Source organism: Oncorhynchus masou, chromosome 19, assembly GCF_036934945.1.
Source record: "Oncorhynchus masou masou isolate Uvic2021 chromosome 19, UVic_Omas_1.1, whole genome shotgun sequence".
Taxonomy (NCBI): Eukaryota; Metazoa; Chordata; class Actinopteri; order Salmoniformes; family Salmonidae; genus Oncorhynchus; species Oncorhynchus masou.
In genome coordinates this window covers 17,673,580-17,687,556 of record NC_088230.1, presented here as the reverse complement: position 1 = coordinate 17,687,556, position 13,977 = coordinate 17,673,580, and the positions used below count along the sequence as shown (strand labels likewise).

Here is a 13,977-nt window from a genome sequence, read left to right as displayed (position 1 = left end):
TGTTGTGAAGGATTTCTGACTACTTGTGTGTGAATATACTTCTCTTTGAACGGGTTAAACCTTTACTACCAACATTGATCTCAACTAAGACTGACATCAGTGCATACAGAATGGTTAACAATGACAGGAGCATAGTGCTGTAAGACATGGCCACTACTTTAACAGACTTTGTTGTGCTGTTTTCCTTCATTATTTGGTCCAACCACTTCATCCACTGGCTGCTACGGAGCAGTGGACCGTGCAGTTTGCGTATGATCTAAAAATTGTATTTTGTTTCGTGATGTCAACGGCATCTGTGAACATGTATAGAGGGACAGTAAGAATCACATGATGACTTTGATCGTTGATGAAAAGTGCTGCTACAGTCAGACCTGCCTGAAGCAGGGAACAACCCTAAACGCCAACACCACAGTCCCTCCAGCTCTCTTTAGAGTATATCATACCTCTTTCTGAACAGCGCTTTAGATCTTACAGGTGCACATAAAGGTTTAAATGTCTTCAAACGATGCAAGTCACAGGTGCACAAGTACACAATACAAAATCATCTGTACAAAGTGTAAAAAATAACATCTTGGCGCCAGCCTTGAGCTGGAAACACAGAGAGGAACATGATGTAGGAGAGTACATAGAGCTGTTTGGAGCAGGAACATAGATACAGCAAGGCTGGGTTGCGTAGGTCTGGGTGGTGAGCGGTGGTCCATGTCTTAGCAGTTGATAGCAGGGTTGTGATTGGACTGGTGAGGGGAAAAACCAAGAGTCATTTCACAGAAGAGAATCACTGTCCTTTTCTCACATTTCACTGTGAGACTCTTTTACGGATGGTCTGTCTTTAAGTGAGCCAGAAATGGTGTAAATCCTATGGGAGATACAACGAGAGAAAAGTTAAACTATGCGGTTTAACCTCAAACTAGTGACCAGTGAAACAAAATAAACGTAAACTACACCGTTTTAACTGTTGATCTACAATCTGTCCAGAGGAATAGAAAGTAGAAGAGAAAGTAATAATACCTTGACTTTTTAAAATGTCTACACCTCTTCAGGACTTGGAAACAGGAGGACTTTGCACAGGAACGTTTCAGGTCAATAACTTGGTAGATGATGGGGTTGTACATGGCAGAGGACTTAGCCAGCAGAGTGGGGATCACAGAGACAGAGATAGGCACTGAGTCGGGCTCGCCAAACGCAGACACCACGGAGACCACTGCATACGGGATCCACGCTATCAAGAAACCAGCACAGATCAACATCGCTACCTGGAGGACACAAGGTAGAACCACATCACAGGTCTGTTCCACAATAGTAAAAGCATCTCTGAGGTAAGGTTCCGTGTGCGCGCGCACACACACACACACACACACACACACACACACACACACACACACACACACACACACACACACACACACACACACACACACACACACACACCTTGGTCAGTTTCATCTCCAGGCTATGGCTGTTCTTGTTCCTGGTGTCAAAGTGGGAGATCTCTTTAGCTGAGGAGTTGACCTTGAATATTATCATAACATAGGAGAAGACGATGATGCCGGTGGGGAAGATAAGGCAGAAGAAGAGGATGGCCATGACGAAGCTCTGTCCCGCCACGGAGATCTGGGCCAGCCTCCAGTCCAGGGTACAGGAGGTGCCAAACGGCTCTGGTGCGTAGCTGCCCCAGCCCACCAGGGGCATGGTGGCCCAGAAGCCTGCGTAGAGCCAGACAAACACCAGACACAGGAAGGCATGGTGCCTCATCAGCCAAGTACCTGTGGGCAGAATTATGGGCAGAGGGATTGATCATTTATTGGTTCATTATCACAATAACGTGTTAATTCAAACTGTTCGGATATCACAGATCACTCAAAAATGCAAATGATTAATTCTAATAAAGGTCTTGTGTTACTGTAAATCTAACACAAACTGAGAGCATAGCCCACTGTACCGTATCTGAGATGACAGATCTTGAGGTATCGGTCTAGGCTAACTACGGTCATGGTGATGAGGCTGCCAACACCGAAGAAGAAGCCAGCCCAGCCATAGAAATGACAGCCCTCCCAACCAAACAGCCAGCGGTGGGAGAAACTGGACGCCACAAAGAACGGTTTCCCTGTGACTTCAAGAGCAAACACAGAGACGTTACCACCTCAGATGATCACTGTGTGCAGTAAAGACATGGGAATGTACAGTACCAGTCAAAAGTTTGAACACACCTATTAATTTAAGGGTTTTTCTTTATTTTTACTATTTTCTACATTGTAGAATAATAGTGAGACATCAAAACGATGAAATAACACATATGGAATCATGTAGTAATCAAAAAAGTGTTAAACAAATCAAAATATATTTTATGTTTAAGATTCTTCAAAGTAGCCACCCTTTGCCTTGAAGGCAGCTTTGCACACTCTTGGCATTATCTCAACCAGCTTCACCTGGAATGCTTTTCCAACAGTCTTGAGGGGGTTTCCACATATGCTAAGCACTTGTTGGCTGCTTTTCATTCAATCTGCGGTCCAACTCATCCCAAACCATCTCAAATGGGTTGAGGTCGGGTGATTGTGGAGGCCAGGTCATCTGATGCAGCACTCCATCTCCTTCTTGGTCAAATAGCCCTTACACGGTGTGTCTTGGGTCATTGTTCTATTGAAAAACAAATTGTACTCCCACTAAGCGCAAACCAGATGGAATGGCATATCGCTGCAGAATGCTGGTGAAGTGTGCCTTGAACTCTAAATAAATCACAGACAGTGTCGCCAGCAAAGCACCCCCACACCATCACACCTCCTCCTCGATGCTTCACGGTGTGAACCACACATGCAGAGATCATCGTTCAAATACTCTGCGTCTCACAAAGACATGGTGGTTGGAACCCAAAATCTCAAATTTGGATTCATCAGATCAAAGGACAGATTTCCACCAGTCTAATGTCCATTGCTGTTGTTTCTTGGCCCAAGCAAGTCTCTTCTTCTTATTGGTGTCCTTTACTAGTGGTTTCTTTGCAGAAATTCAACCATGAAGGCCTGATTCACCCAGTCTTTTCTGAACAGTTGATGTTGAGATGTGTCTGTTACTTGAAGCATTTATTTGGGCTGCAATTTCTGAGGCTGGTAACTCCAATTAACTTATATTCTGCAACTCTGGGTCTTCCTTTCCTGTGGTGGTCCTCGTGAGAGCCAGTCTGATCATAGCACTTGATGGTTTTTGCGACTGCACTTGAAGAAACTTTCAAAGTTCTTGACATTTTCGGGATTGACTGACTTTCATGTGGTAAAGTAATGATGGACTGCCATTTCTTTTTGCTTATTTGAGCTGTTCTTAATAATATAATATGGACTTGGTCTTTTACCAAATAGAGCTGTCTTCTGTATACCACCCCTACCTTGTCACAACACAACTGATTGGCTCAAATGCATGAAGAAGGAAAGAAATTCCACAAATTAACATTTAACAAGGCAAACCTGCTAATTGAAATGCATTCCAAGTGACTACCTGATGAAGCTGGTTGAGAGAATGCCAAGAGTGTGCAAAGCTGTCATCAAGGCAACGAGTGGCTACTTTGAAGAATATCACATTTTAAATTTATTTTTAGTTTTGTTTAACACTTTTTTGGTTACTACATGATTCCATATGTGTTATTTCAGTTTTAATGTCTTCAGTATTATTCTACAATGTAGAAAATAGAATAAAGAAATACCCTTGAATGAGCAGGTGCGTCCAAACTTTGACTGGTACTGTATAGTATACATGTACTGTAATGTAGTAGTCATGAGAATGTATGAGAATCACAATGTAAACCATCATCTTCATCCACTTCACAGAAAACAAGTGCTGTTTTTTTAAGATCCCTCAATGATCAAATCAAAGGTTATTTGTCACGTGTGCCGAATACAACAGTGAAATGCTTACTTACAGGCCCTAACCAACAGTGCAACTTTTAAGTAAAAAATAGGTATTAGGTGAACAATAGATAAGTAAAAAAATAAAAACAACAGTAAAAGAGTGAAAAATAACAATAGCGAGTCTATATACAGTAGCGAGGCTATATACAGTAGCGAGGCTATATACAGTAGCGATGCTATATACAGTATCGAGGCTATATACAGTATCGAGGCTATAGCAGTAGCGAGGCTATATACAGTAGGGAGGCTATATACAGTAGCGAGGCTATAACAGTAGCGAGGCTATATACAGTAGCGAGGCTATATACAGTAGCGAGGCTATAACAGTAGCGAGGCTATATACAGTAGCGAGGCTATATACAGTAGCGAGGCTATATACAGGCACTGGTTAGTTGGGCAAATTGTAGTAGTACGGTTGAAGTTGGAGGTTTACATACACCTTAGCCAACTACATTTAAACTCAGTTTTCCACAATTCCTGACATTTAATCATAGTAAAAACCCTGTTTTAGGTAAGTTAGGATTACCACTTTATTTTAAGAATGTGAATTGTCGGAATAATAGTAGAGAGAATTATTTATTTCAGATTTTATTTCTTTCATCACATTCCCAGTGGATCAGAAGTTTACATACACTCAATTAGTATTTGATAGCATTGCCTTTAAATTGCTTAACTTGGGTCAAACATTGCGGGTAGTCTTCCACAAGCTTCCCACAATAAATTGGGTGAATTTTGGCCCATTTCTCCTGACAGAGCTGGTGTAACTGAATCAGGTTTGTAGGCCTTCTTGCTCGCACAAGCTTTTTCAGTTCTGCCCACAAATTTTCTATGGAATTGAGGTCAGGGCTTTGTGATGGCCACTCCAATACCTTGACTTTGTTGTCCTTAAGCCATTTTGCCACAACTTTGGAAGTATGCTTGGTGTCACTGTCCATTTGGAAGACCCATTTGCGACCAAGCTTCAACTTCCTGACTGATGTCTTGAGATGTTGCTTCAATATATCCACATAATTTTCCTCCCTCATGATGCCATCTATTTTGTGAAGTGCACCAGTCCTTCCTGCAGCAAAGCACTCCCACAACATGATGCTGCCACCCCCGTGCTTCACGGTTGGGATGGTGTTTTTCGGCTTGCAAGCCTCCCCTTTCTCTTCCAAACATAACGATGGTCATTATGGCCAAACAGTTCCATTTTTGTTTCATCAGACCAGAGGACATTTCTCCAAAAGTACGATCTTTGTCCCCATGTTCAGTTGCAAACCATAGTCTGACTTTTTTTATGGCAGTTTTGGAGCAGTGGCTTCTTCCTTGCTGAGCGGCCTTAAAGGTTATGTTGATATAGGACTCGTTTTACTGTGGATATAGACACATTTGTACCCGTTTCCTCCAGCATCTTTACAAGGTCCTTTTGCTGTTGTTCTGGGATTGATTTGCACTTTTCGCACCAAAGTACATTCATTTCTAGGAGATAGAACGCAACTCCTTTCTGAGCGGTATGGCAGCTGAGTGGTCCCATGGTGTTTATACTTGCGTACTATTGTTTGTACAGATGAACGTGGTACCTTTGGGCGTTTGGAAATTGTTTCCAAGGATGAACCAGACTTGTGGAGGTCTACCATTTTTTGATTTTACCATGATGTCAAGCAAAGAGGCACTGAGTTTGAAGGTAGGCCTTGAAATACATCCACAGGTACACCTCCAATTGTCTCAAATGATGTCAATTAGCCTATCAGAAGCTTCTAAAGCCATGACATGCTTTTCTGGAATTTTCCAAGCTGTTTAAAGGCACAGTCTACTTAGTGTATGCAAACTTCTGACCCAATGCAATTGTGATACAGTGAATTATGAGTGAAATAATCTGTCTGTAAACAATTGTTGGAACAATTACTTGTGTCATGCACAAAGTAGACGTTCTAACCGACTTGCCAAAACGAAGGATTGTTAACAAGAAATTTGTGGAGTTGTTGAAAAACAAGTTTTAATGACTCCAACCTAAGTGTACGTAAACTTCCGACTTCAACTGTACGTAAGTGTAGGTATGGTTAAAGTAACTCTGCATATATGATAAACAGAGAATGGCAGTAGTGTAAAAGAGGGGCTAGCTGGTGATGGGTGGCAGGACACAATGTAGATAGTCCGGGTAGCCAATGTGCGGGTGCACCGATTAGTCGGGCTAATTGAGATAGTATGTACATGAATGTATTGTTAAAGTGACTATACATATATGATAAACAGAGAGTAGTAGCAACGTCAAAGAGGGGTTGGGATGTGGGACAATGCCAATAGTCCAGGTAGCCATTTGATTACCTGTTCAGGAGTATTATGGCTTAGGGGTAAAAGCTGTTGAGAAGCCTTTGCGCTCCAGTATCGCTTGTCATGCAGTAGTAGAGAGAACAGTCTATGACTTGGGTGGCAGGGGTCTTTGGAAATGTTTAGTGCCTTCCTCTGACACCGCCTGGTGTTGAGGTCCTGGATGGCAGACAGCTTAGCCCCAGTGATGTACTGGGCTGTACACACTACCCTCTGTAGTGCCTTTCAGTCGGAGGCCGAGCAGTTGCCGTACCAGGCAATGATGCAACCAGTCAGGATGCTCTCGATGTTGCAGCTGTAGAACCTTTTGAGGATCTGAGGACCCATGACAAATCTTTAGTATCCTGAGGGGTAATAGGCTTTGTCGTGCCCTCTTCACGACTGTCTTGGTGTGTTTGGACCATTCTAGTTTGTTGGTGATGTGGACACCAAGGAACTTAAAGCTCTCCACCTGCTCCACTACAGCCTCGTCGATGAGAATGGGCCGTGTTCGGTCCTCCTTTTCCTGTAGTCCACAACCATCTGCATTGTCTTGATTACGTTGAGGCATAGGTTGTTATTCTGGCACCACCGGGCCAGGTCTCTGACCTCTTCCCTATAGGCTGTCTCGTCATTGTCGGTGATCAGTTGTCTCATCGGCAAACTTAATGATGGTGTTGGAGTTGTGCCTGGCCACGCAGTCGTGGGTGAACAGAGAGTACAGGAGGGGACTGAGCACGCACCCCTGAGGGGCTACCGTGTTGAGGGTCAGCATGGCGGATGTGTTGCTACCTACCCTCACCACCTGGGGGTGGCCCGTTAGGAAGTCCAGGAGGGAGGAGTTTAGTCCCAGGATCCTTAGCTTAGTGATGAGCTTTGAGGGTACTATGGTGTTGAACCCTGAGCTGTAGTCAATTAATAGCATTCTCATGTAGGTGTTCCTTTTGTCCAGGTGGGAAAGGGCAGTGTGGAGTGCAATATAGATTGCATCATTTGTGGATCTGTTTGGGCGGTATGCAAATTGGAGTGGGTCCAGGATTTCTGGGATAATGGTGTTAATGTGAGCCATTACCAGCCTTTCAAAGCATTTCATGGCTAAGGACATAAGTGCTATGGGTCTGTAGTCATTTGGGCAGGTTGCCTTAGTGTTCTTGGGCACAGGGATTATGGTGGTCTGCTTGAAACAGATGCAGTATATTAACAATCCTGAGGCAAAGCATGTGACAGAAGAGCTGATCATAAATAGTGTTTCCCAGTGCCCTATAATGTTCCCATCATTGTGTGAAGAGACATCCTCACTGCACCAGTCTGACGCCACAGTAAGTAAAGTAAAGTAAAGCTGTACTCTCTACCAACTCTCATAGTTAGCAATAGACTCTTTGTCTCAGTTCATGATTTCTACAGTATCAGGTTAAAACGACTACCAAACAAAATGGACTTTCAACCATTCTGGACCTTCTGGGCCATTCTAGGTAATTCTGGAACATTCTAGACCTCTGATATTCCCAAGATGCAAATCTGGCAGACACAAATAGATCATGCCTGTTGTCTTCTGTGGACAATGGTTCTAATCCTAGAGAGCAATACGAACGTCTCATACAGAGGGACGTAGTTGGCCCAGACACATATAAACAAGTGAGAATCCTGTGGTTGTATGAGGCACAGAGAGCTGGCCAGAACTTGTTCTGAGACAGAGCGACACACTTGTTGTGAATTCTGCTTCTGGCTGGGTCACAGCTAGGACTTATTGAGGTGCTAAAATGTTCACAATAAATGTTATTTTTGAAACTACATTTCTTAACTAAGACGACTGTTTGCAATGGAACTAAATCTCTTGTACATCAAAGGCCTAGTCTATCAATGTATTGTGATCAACAGGCCATGTAGAGTAACTTTGACGTTAACGTGATGCTGTTCCTCTAATATCCATAGGGTGGCGATAAAGGACCAGGTTTCAGGTTTAGCCACAATTTAGCATTCTCTCGTATTGAGTTATCAAACATGCCTAAAAAGGTAAATGATTGAGAGAAATATTGGCCTGTTACGTAAATATTAATTTTCAAGGAATTGATGGAACATGCATCAATTGTTCTGAAAGAGAGACAGGAGTGTAATTAGGCACTCCACACCCAACAATGAAATATCAATGTAATATAGTTCAACAATGGTGATTCAGACAGAGAGAGACTGGGATATTAGGTGTGGACAGACCTGGGATCAGATGATGAGACTTCAAACAATGATGTCAGTTGTATGATGTCTATGATTTTAAAACAACTCTGTGGTTCTCTCTCCCTATTTCTTTCTTTGTTGTCATTATATTCCACCACTTCATCTTCTTCCAACCATGACAACCATTCATATGTGTCAGGATGTACAGCAGAGAATGTTAATGCCGCGCTAACATTGTTCATATACATGCTGTTCTGAATTTAAATACACAGAATACACGGGACTAATCCACCGGACAATGTTCTGTGCAGAGACACACTGTAAATGGACATACTTTATGAAAAGCCTGCGGAATGGTTTACCTGATATGCCAAAGTCAAATATGGCTAAGTTAACTGTCATGAGCTCAGGCGGCCTTAGCTTTGTCTTGCGTTTGATGGTCATGTATATAACATAGCCATTTCCTGTGGCAGACAGGATCCCTGCAGAGAAAACAGAGGACAAGAGGAATACATGACAAGTTGTAAAAATGCAACCTGACAGGGTGTACCTACAAGTTGGTTCATTTACATACTTAGGCCTATGGCATAATTGGTTTAATTATAAGGTTTAATTGGTTTAATTATAATGTTGTAATACTATCCCTCTTAATACGTGAGATTTTGCCCTGTGTGTGTTTATCTCTAGAGCCTTGCTACATGATAATGATGAATGCCCTACTGTTAAGTTAAAAAAGACAGGTGGGTTGTGGGTAAAGGCAGTGTACATGCATGTTTGGGTTGATCAAACACTTTTTGACTACTGTCTACTTTCACAAGAATACAAAGGTTTTTGACATCCACCCTCAGTCTGAAATTATCAATATGCTTTTAAGTAATTGATATCCATGCACAAAAGAAAGGAATAATCATTTGTCATCTCTATGACCTCTGCTTTGACTCATGTCTACACACCCACTATGTGTGTGACACAAGTTGTGCTAATTACATGTGACAACACATCGAATGGACTCCAATTACACATGACAACTTAATTTGTATTCCCATTGATAATCTTCGTTGTTGCTCATCTGTCCTTCACAAACATGTATTTGTTTGTCAATAACAACATCAGTGTGCTGATAACAGCTTAACCTTCCTCCATGGTCCCTGTCCCCTTACTGGACTGGAATCAGTGGTAGACAGGCTGTATCCTCTGCTCTATTCTATGTGATATGAGTGCATACGGTATGAAGGGCAGAATCTCTAGTGCTCATTCACGAGTGAATGTGTCTCATTCTCCCATTCACTCTGGACTGCATCAGCTGAATGACCCTGTTTCACACACAAAGCAATTTATTGAGAGAAATTCAAAGAAAAGATAAATGAAATATCTCTTTCATTTGACTTCTATCGTATGATAAACAGATTAGAAAAAAATATCAAATGAGGTTCCAGTTTGTTAGTTTTTTCAGTGATGAAGGTGGGCATAGGATCTGGACTGAACATCTTGGAGTAAAATCCAATTCTTATTCGATTTCAAATAGATGTATGTGTATATGTATACATCAGGATATGTAAATGTATGTATATATTTTAGGGTGGTAGGTAGCCTAGTGGTTAGAGTGTTGGGCCCATAACCAAAAGGTTGCTGGATCAAATCCCAGCGGTGACAACATAAAAATGACAAAACATTTAGTGCCACTTTTGAGTACTTTGAGTATCTCTGGCCCGATGTGTGACCTTGTCACATGTCAAATATATACAATAATTGAATAAGATGAAGAAAAAAATAGAATGACAAAGATGTAAAACATTAGCCAAAATATAAACCATCATCTCAGTGAATACCATTTGTCTCAGCATCAAATATCCTCTCTCTATATATTTTTACCATGTTTTATTTATTTTACAATGTTAATATGTATTTGTTGTCAATGTTTTGGCATCAAACTGGTTGCAGTTGTGAAAAAAAGTGAATAGTTGGAAGATTTGCAGAGTTAATTGAAAACAATGGCATTGTTGTATAGATGCTTTTTTCATTAATTAGGCTATTTTCTCTTGAACCATATGGTCTCTACTGGAAACCCATGGACAATATGAACACAGATATAATACATTAATACTATGTATTCATATATATATTTTTTTACACTTATTCAAGAATAAATTACCAAAATTGACAAAGATTACCATAGATTTTCTATTAATTACCCAAATTACCTAGAATTCCAGTCACTTTGTTAAATTACCAGCATACCGTAGACACAACGTTAGGATCTCAATAGAGGAATTCAAGCAGAGTTTGAAAGTCTCTCAAAAAACAGATTTAAGCTAAACCAAACAGGCAAAACATGTTTATACATTCTGAAAACACACCAAACACACAGTGAATGGATCGAGTTCATCCTAAATTCATTTGGTCACCTATAGAGTGCGTCCTCTCAAAAAGGACATGAATCAATTAATAGACAGACACCGCAGTATCCTTATATCTCACTGAATAGCCGCATCAAAATAATGCATGAGACCCCCGCGTGAGACATCTTCTTCACCATTGGTTTGTTGGGTCAGGACGTTAGTTAGACTAAACAGGGCATTACATGGTTTGCAAATGGCTCAGCACAGTGTAAAATAGAAAATACTGAGTTGCTATGAAAAACAATCTGAACACACACAGTTGTGGCGAGATTAAATAACAAGAAAATATTAGTGACAGGTACACAGCCTCAAGCAGAGAAACAGATAATCGGACAGTTGTTGTACTACTGTACGAAGGTGAGCATAGCACAGGGACAGAGATTGCATAACTGTATCTTTCTATAAATCAATATATTCTTGTGTTTATTCACTCACTTGATTTGAGTCACTGTAAATGCACAGTTCAGTCATGGATACACAATGGCATGTACAGTGGCTTGCAAAAGTTCACCCTCCTTGGCATTTTTTTATATTTTGTTGCCTTACAACTTGGAATTAAAATGGATTTTGGGGGGGGTTGGATCATTTGATTTACACAACATGCCTACCATTTTGAAGATACAAAAATATGTTTTATTGTGAAACAAGAAAAAATACAAAAAAACTGAAAACTTGAGCGTGCATAACTATTCACCACCATTTTGGGAGACACATTTTGAAGTAATTACAGCTGCAAGTCTCTTTGGGTATGTCTTTTTAAGCTTGGCACATCTAGCCACTGGGATTTTTGCCCATTCGTCAAGGCAAAACTGCTCCAGCTCCTTCAAGTTGGATGGGTTCCGCTGGTGTACAGCAATCTTTAAGTCATACCACAGATTCTCAATTGAATTGAGGTCTGGGTTTGACTAGGCCATTCCAAGACATTTAAATGTTCACCCTTAAACCACTTGAGTGTTGCTTTAGCAGTATGCTTAAGGTCAATTTAATGGAGCTCTGTGTGATGTTCAAAGTTTCTGATATTTTTTTATAACCCAAACCTGATCTTTACTTCTCCACAACTTTGTCCCTGACCTGTTTGGGGAGCTCCTTGGTCTTCATAGTGCCGCTTGCTTAGTGGTGTCGCAGACTGGGGCCTTTCAGAACAGGTGTATATATATATATATATATACACTGAGATCATGTGACAGATCATGTGACACTTAGATTGCACACAGGTGGACTTTATTTAACTAATTATGTCACTTCTGAAGGTCATTGGTTGCACCAGATCTTATTTAGCAAAGGGGGTGAATATGCATGCACCACTTTTCCATTTTTTATTTTGTTTAATTTTTTTAATAAGTAATTTTTTTTCATTTCACTTCACCAATTTGGACTATTTTATGCATGTCCATTATATGTCCAAATAAAAATCCCTTTAAATTACAGGTTGAAATCCAACAAAATAGGAAAAACGCCAAAGGGAATGAATACTTTTGCAAGGCACTGTATAGCAGAAAACCCCAACATGAGGACAAAAAGAGATGGAATTTCCTTGAATTCACATTTTTCATCCCTAAAGCTATTCTGGGGGTTAAGATCATGTCGACATTAAAATGCCGATGCAGAGCTGCATTTTCAAAGTAGGATGTACAGTGGGATTCATCATTATTGACACCCTTGATAAAGATGAGCACAAAATACTCCGTATTGTATGCTCAAAAGGATTGAAAATATATATTATTTTATTCCTCAGAGAAAGAGAACTTGTTTAACAAGTAATAAAAATAAAAAATAAGGGTAAAATGATTGGATCCCCCGTTTTAAATGCTCCAGCCCCCTCCCCTTGAGAGGATAACTCCACTGAGACTTTTCCTAAAATGTTTTATGAGATTGCAGAACATATTGGGAGGGATCTGAGACCATTCCTCCAGATCCTTGATGTCCTTCATCTGCGTTTATAGACTGGCCTCCTCAATTCAAACCACAGGTTTTCAAGTCCGGAGACTGAGATGACCATTGCAAAGTGTTGATTTTGTGGTCAATTAATATTTTTTTAATGGATTTTGATGTGTGCTTGGGGTTATTGTCCTGCTGGAAGATCTATTTGCGGCCAACTTTCAGCCTCCTGGCAGAGACAACCAGATTTTGCCTGAAATGTCCTGGTCCTTGGTAAAGTTCATGGTTATGCAACTGATCTTAACAAAGTTCCCAGGACCAGTGGAAGCAAAATAGCCTCATAACATCAAAGATCCACCACCATATTTTACAGTAGGGGATGAGTTATTGACCTTCTATTCAAAACCCTTTTCAAATACATTTGGAATACTTCTTACATCAATGGACAACCTTGATGAATCAGAACTGAATGCAAACGTAATCGAATCAGAATTTCTCCTTACAGTGAAGAACGGTTAGGCTGTGCCTCAAGAGAGATGGTGGAGCAGAGGATATGAGGGAGTGTATTGATGAATCTACTTCCCTATGCAGTGTACCTCTCTGTACTTTATTGACACTTACCTATGATGCAGATGTAGAAGGCAGCCACGATGTCGGCCTCCTTGGACAGCTTGGAGGCAAATGGATCACCCTCCAGGAGATAATGGGGGGCATCATCGGGGCGAGCTGAGGTCTCATTCCCCGTAAGAGCCATGTTTAGGTGTCAACCGCTTCCTGGGCATCCAAAGCACAATTAACATGTTCAATACAATGTATCCACACTGAAACAGTCAGAAATACATTTGTATCGGTGACACATACTTTCAGATCTCCAGGATTTTGCAAAGATTTGAGGTGATATTTTTCTACAGCGATTCTGACATTTTGCATGGCAATTTGTCGCAAAAATGCGCTGACAAAAAGTAAAAGGTAAAAGTTAGTTGCCGTGTGGCTTGACTGAGCCACATTATGCGGCAAACGTGCGATGACAGGTTGAAATTGTGAGCCCTATTTTTATACTGCAGTGATGGGTTTGACTATTTTATGTGGAAATAGCGCAGTGATTGGTCAAATTTGCGAGCCCTCGCAGAATATGCAGTAGTGGAAGCTGGTTGGAGGAGATAAAGGAGGACCGGTTCATTGTCATAGCTGGAATGGAATAAATGGAAGGTATCAAACACATGGAAACCACATGTTTGACTCCATTACATGAATTCCATTCCAGCCATTACATTGAGCCCGTCCTCCTATAGCTCATCCCACCAGTCTCCTCTGATATGCAGGAAAAAAATGGTGAACTCAGAATT

General features: G+C 41.0%; 1 protein-coding gene across 1 annotated transcript; it reads right to left on the bottom strand.

Annotated features, from left to right (window-relative positions):
* Positions 1–363: 363 nt before the first annotated feature.
* LOC135505915 (opsin-5-like) lies at positions 364–13,385 on the bottom strand. The gene is made up of 6 exons (XM_064925159.1): positions 13,253–13,385; positions 8,717–8,836; positions 1,940–2,110; positions 1,429–1,763; positions 1,009–1,253; positions 364–856 (listed from the first exon to the last, which is right to left on the bottom strand). The coding sequence occupies exons 1-6, from the start codon at positions 13,383–13,385 to the stop codon at positions 790–792; spliced, it is 1,071 nt and encodes a 356-aa protein (XP_064781231.1). The 3' UTR covers positions 364–789.
* Between the last annotated feature and the right edge of the window lie 592 nt (positions 13,386–13,977).

Excerpts from the sequence above, each read along its gene's own strand:
- LOC135505915 (XM_064925159.1), bottom strand. The coding sequence starts at position 13,385 with ATGGCTCTTACGGGGAATGAGACCTCAGCTCGCCCCGATGATGCCCCC. Across the intron at positions 8,837-13,252 it reads CTTCTACATCTGCATCATAG|GGATCCTGTCTGCCACAGGA; the intron begins GTAAGTGTCAAT and ends TTTTCTCTGCAG. Across the intron at positions 1,764-1,939 it reads GATCTGTCATCTCAGATACG|GTACTTGGCTGATGAGGCAC; the intron begins GTACAGTGGGCT and ends TTCTGCCCACAG.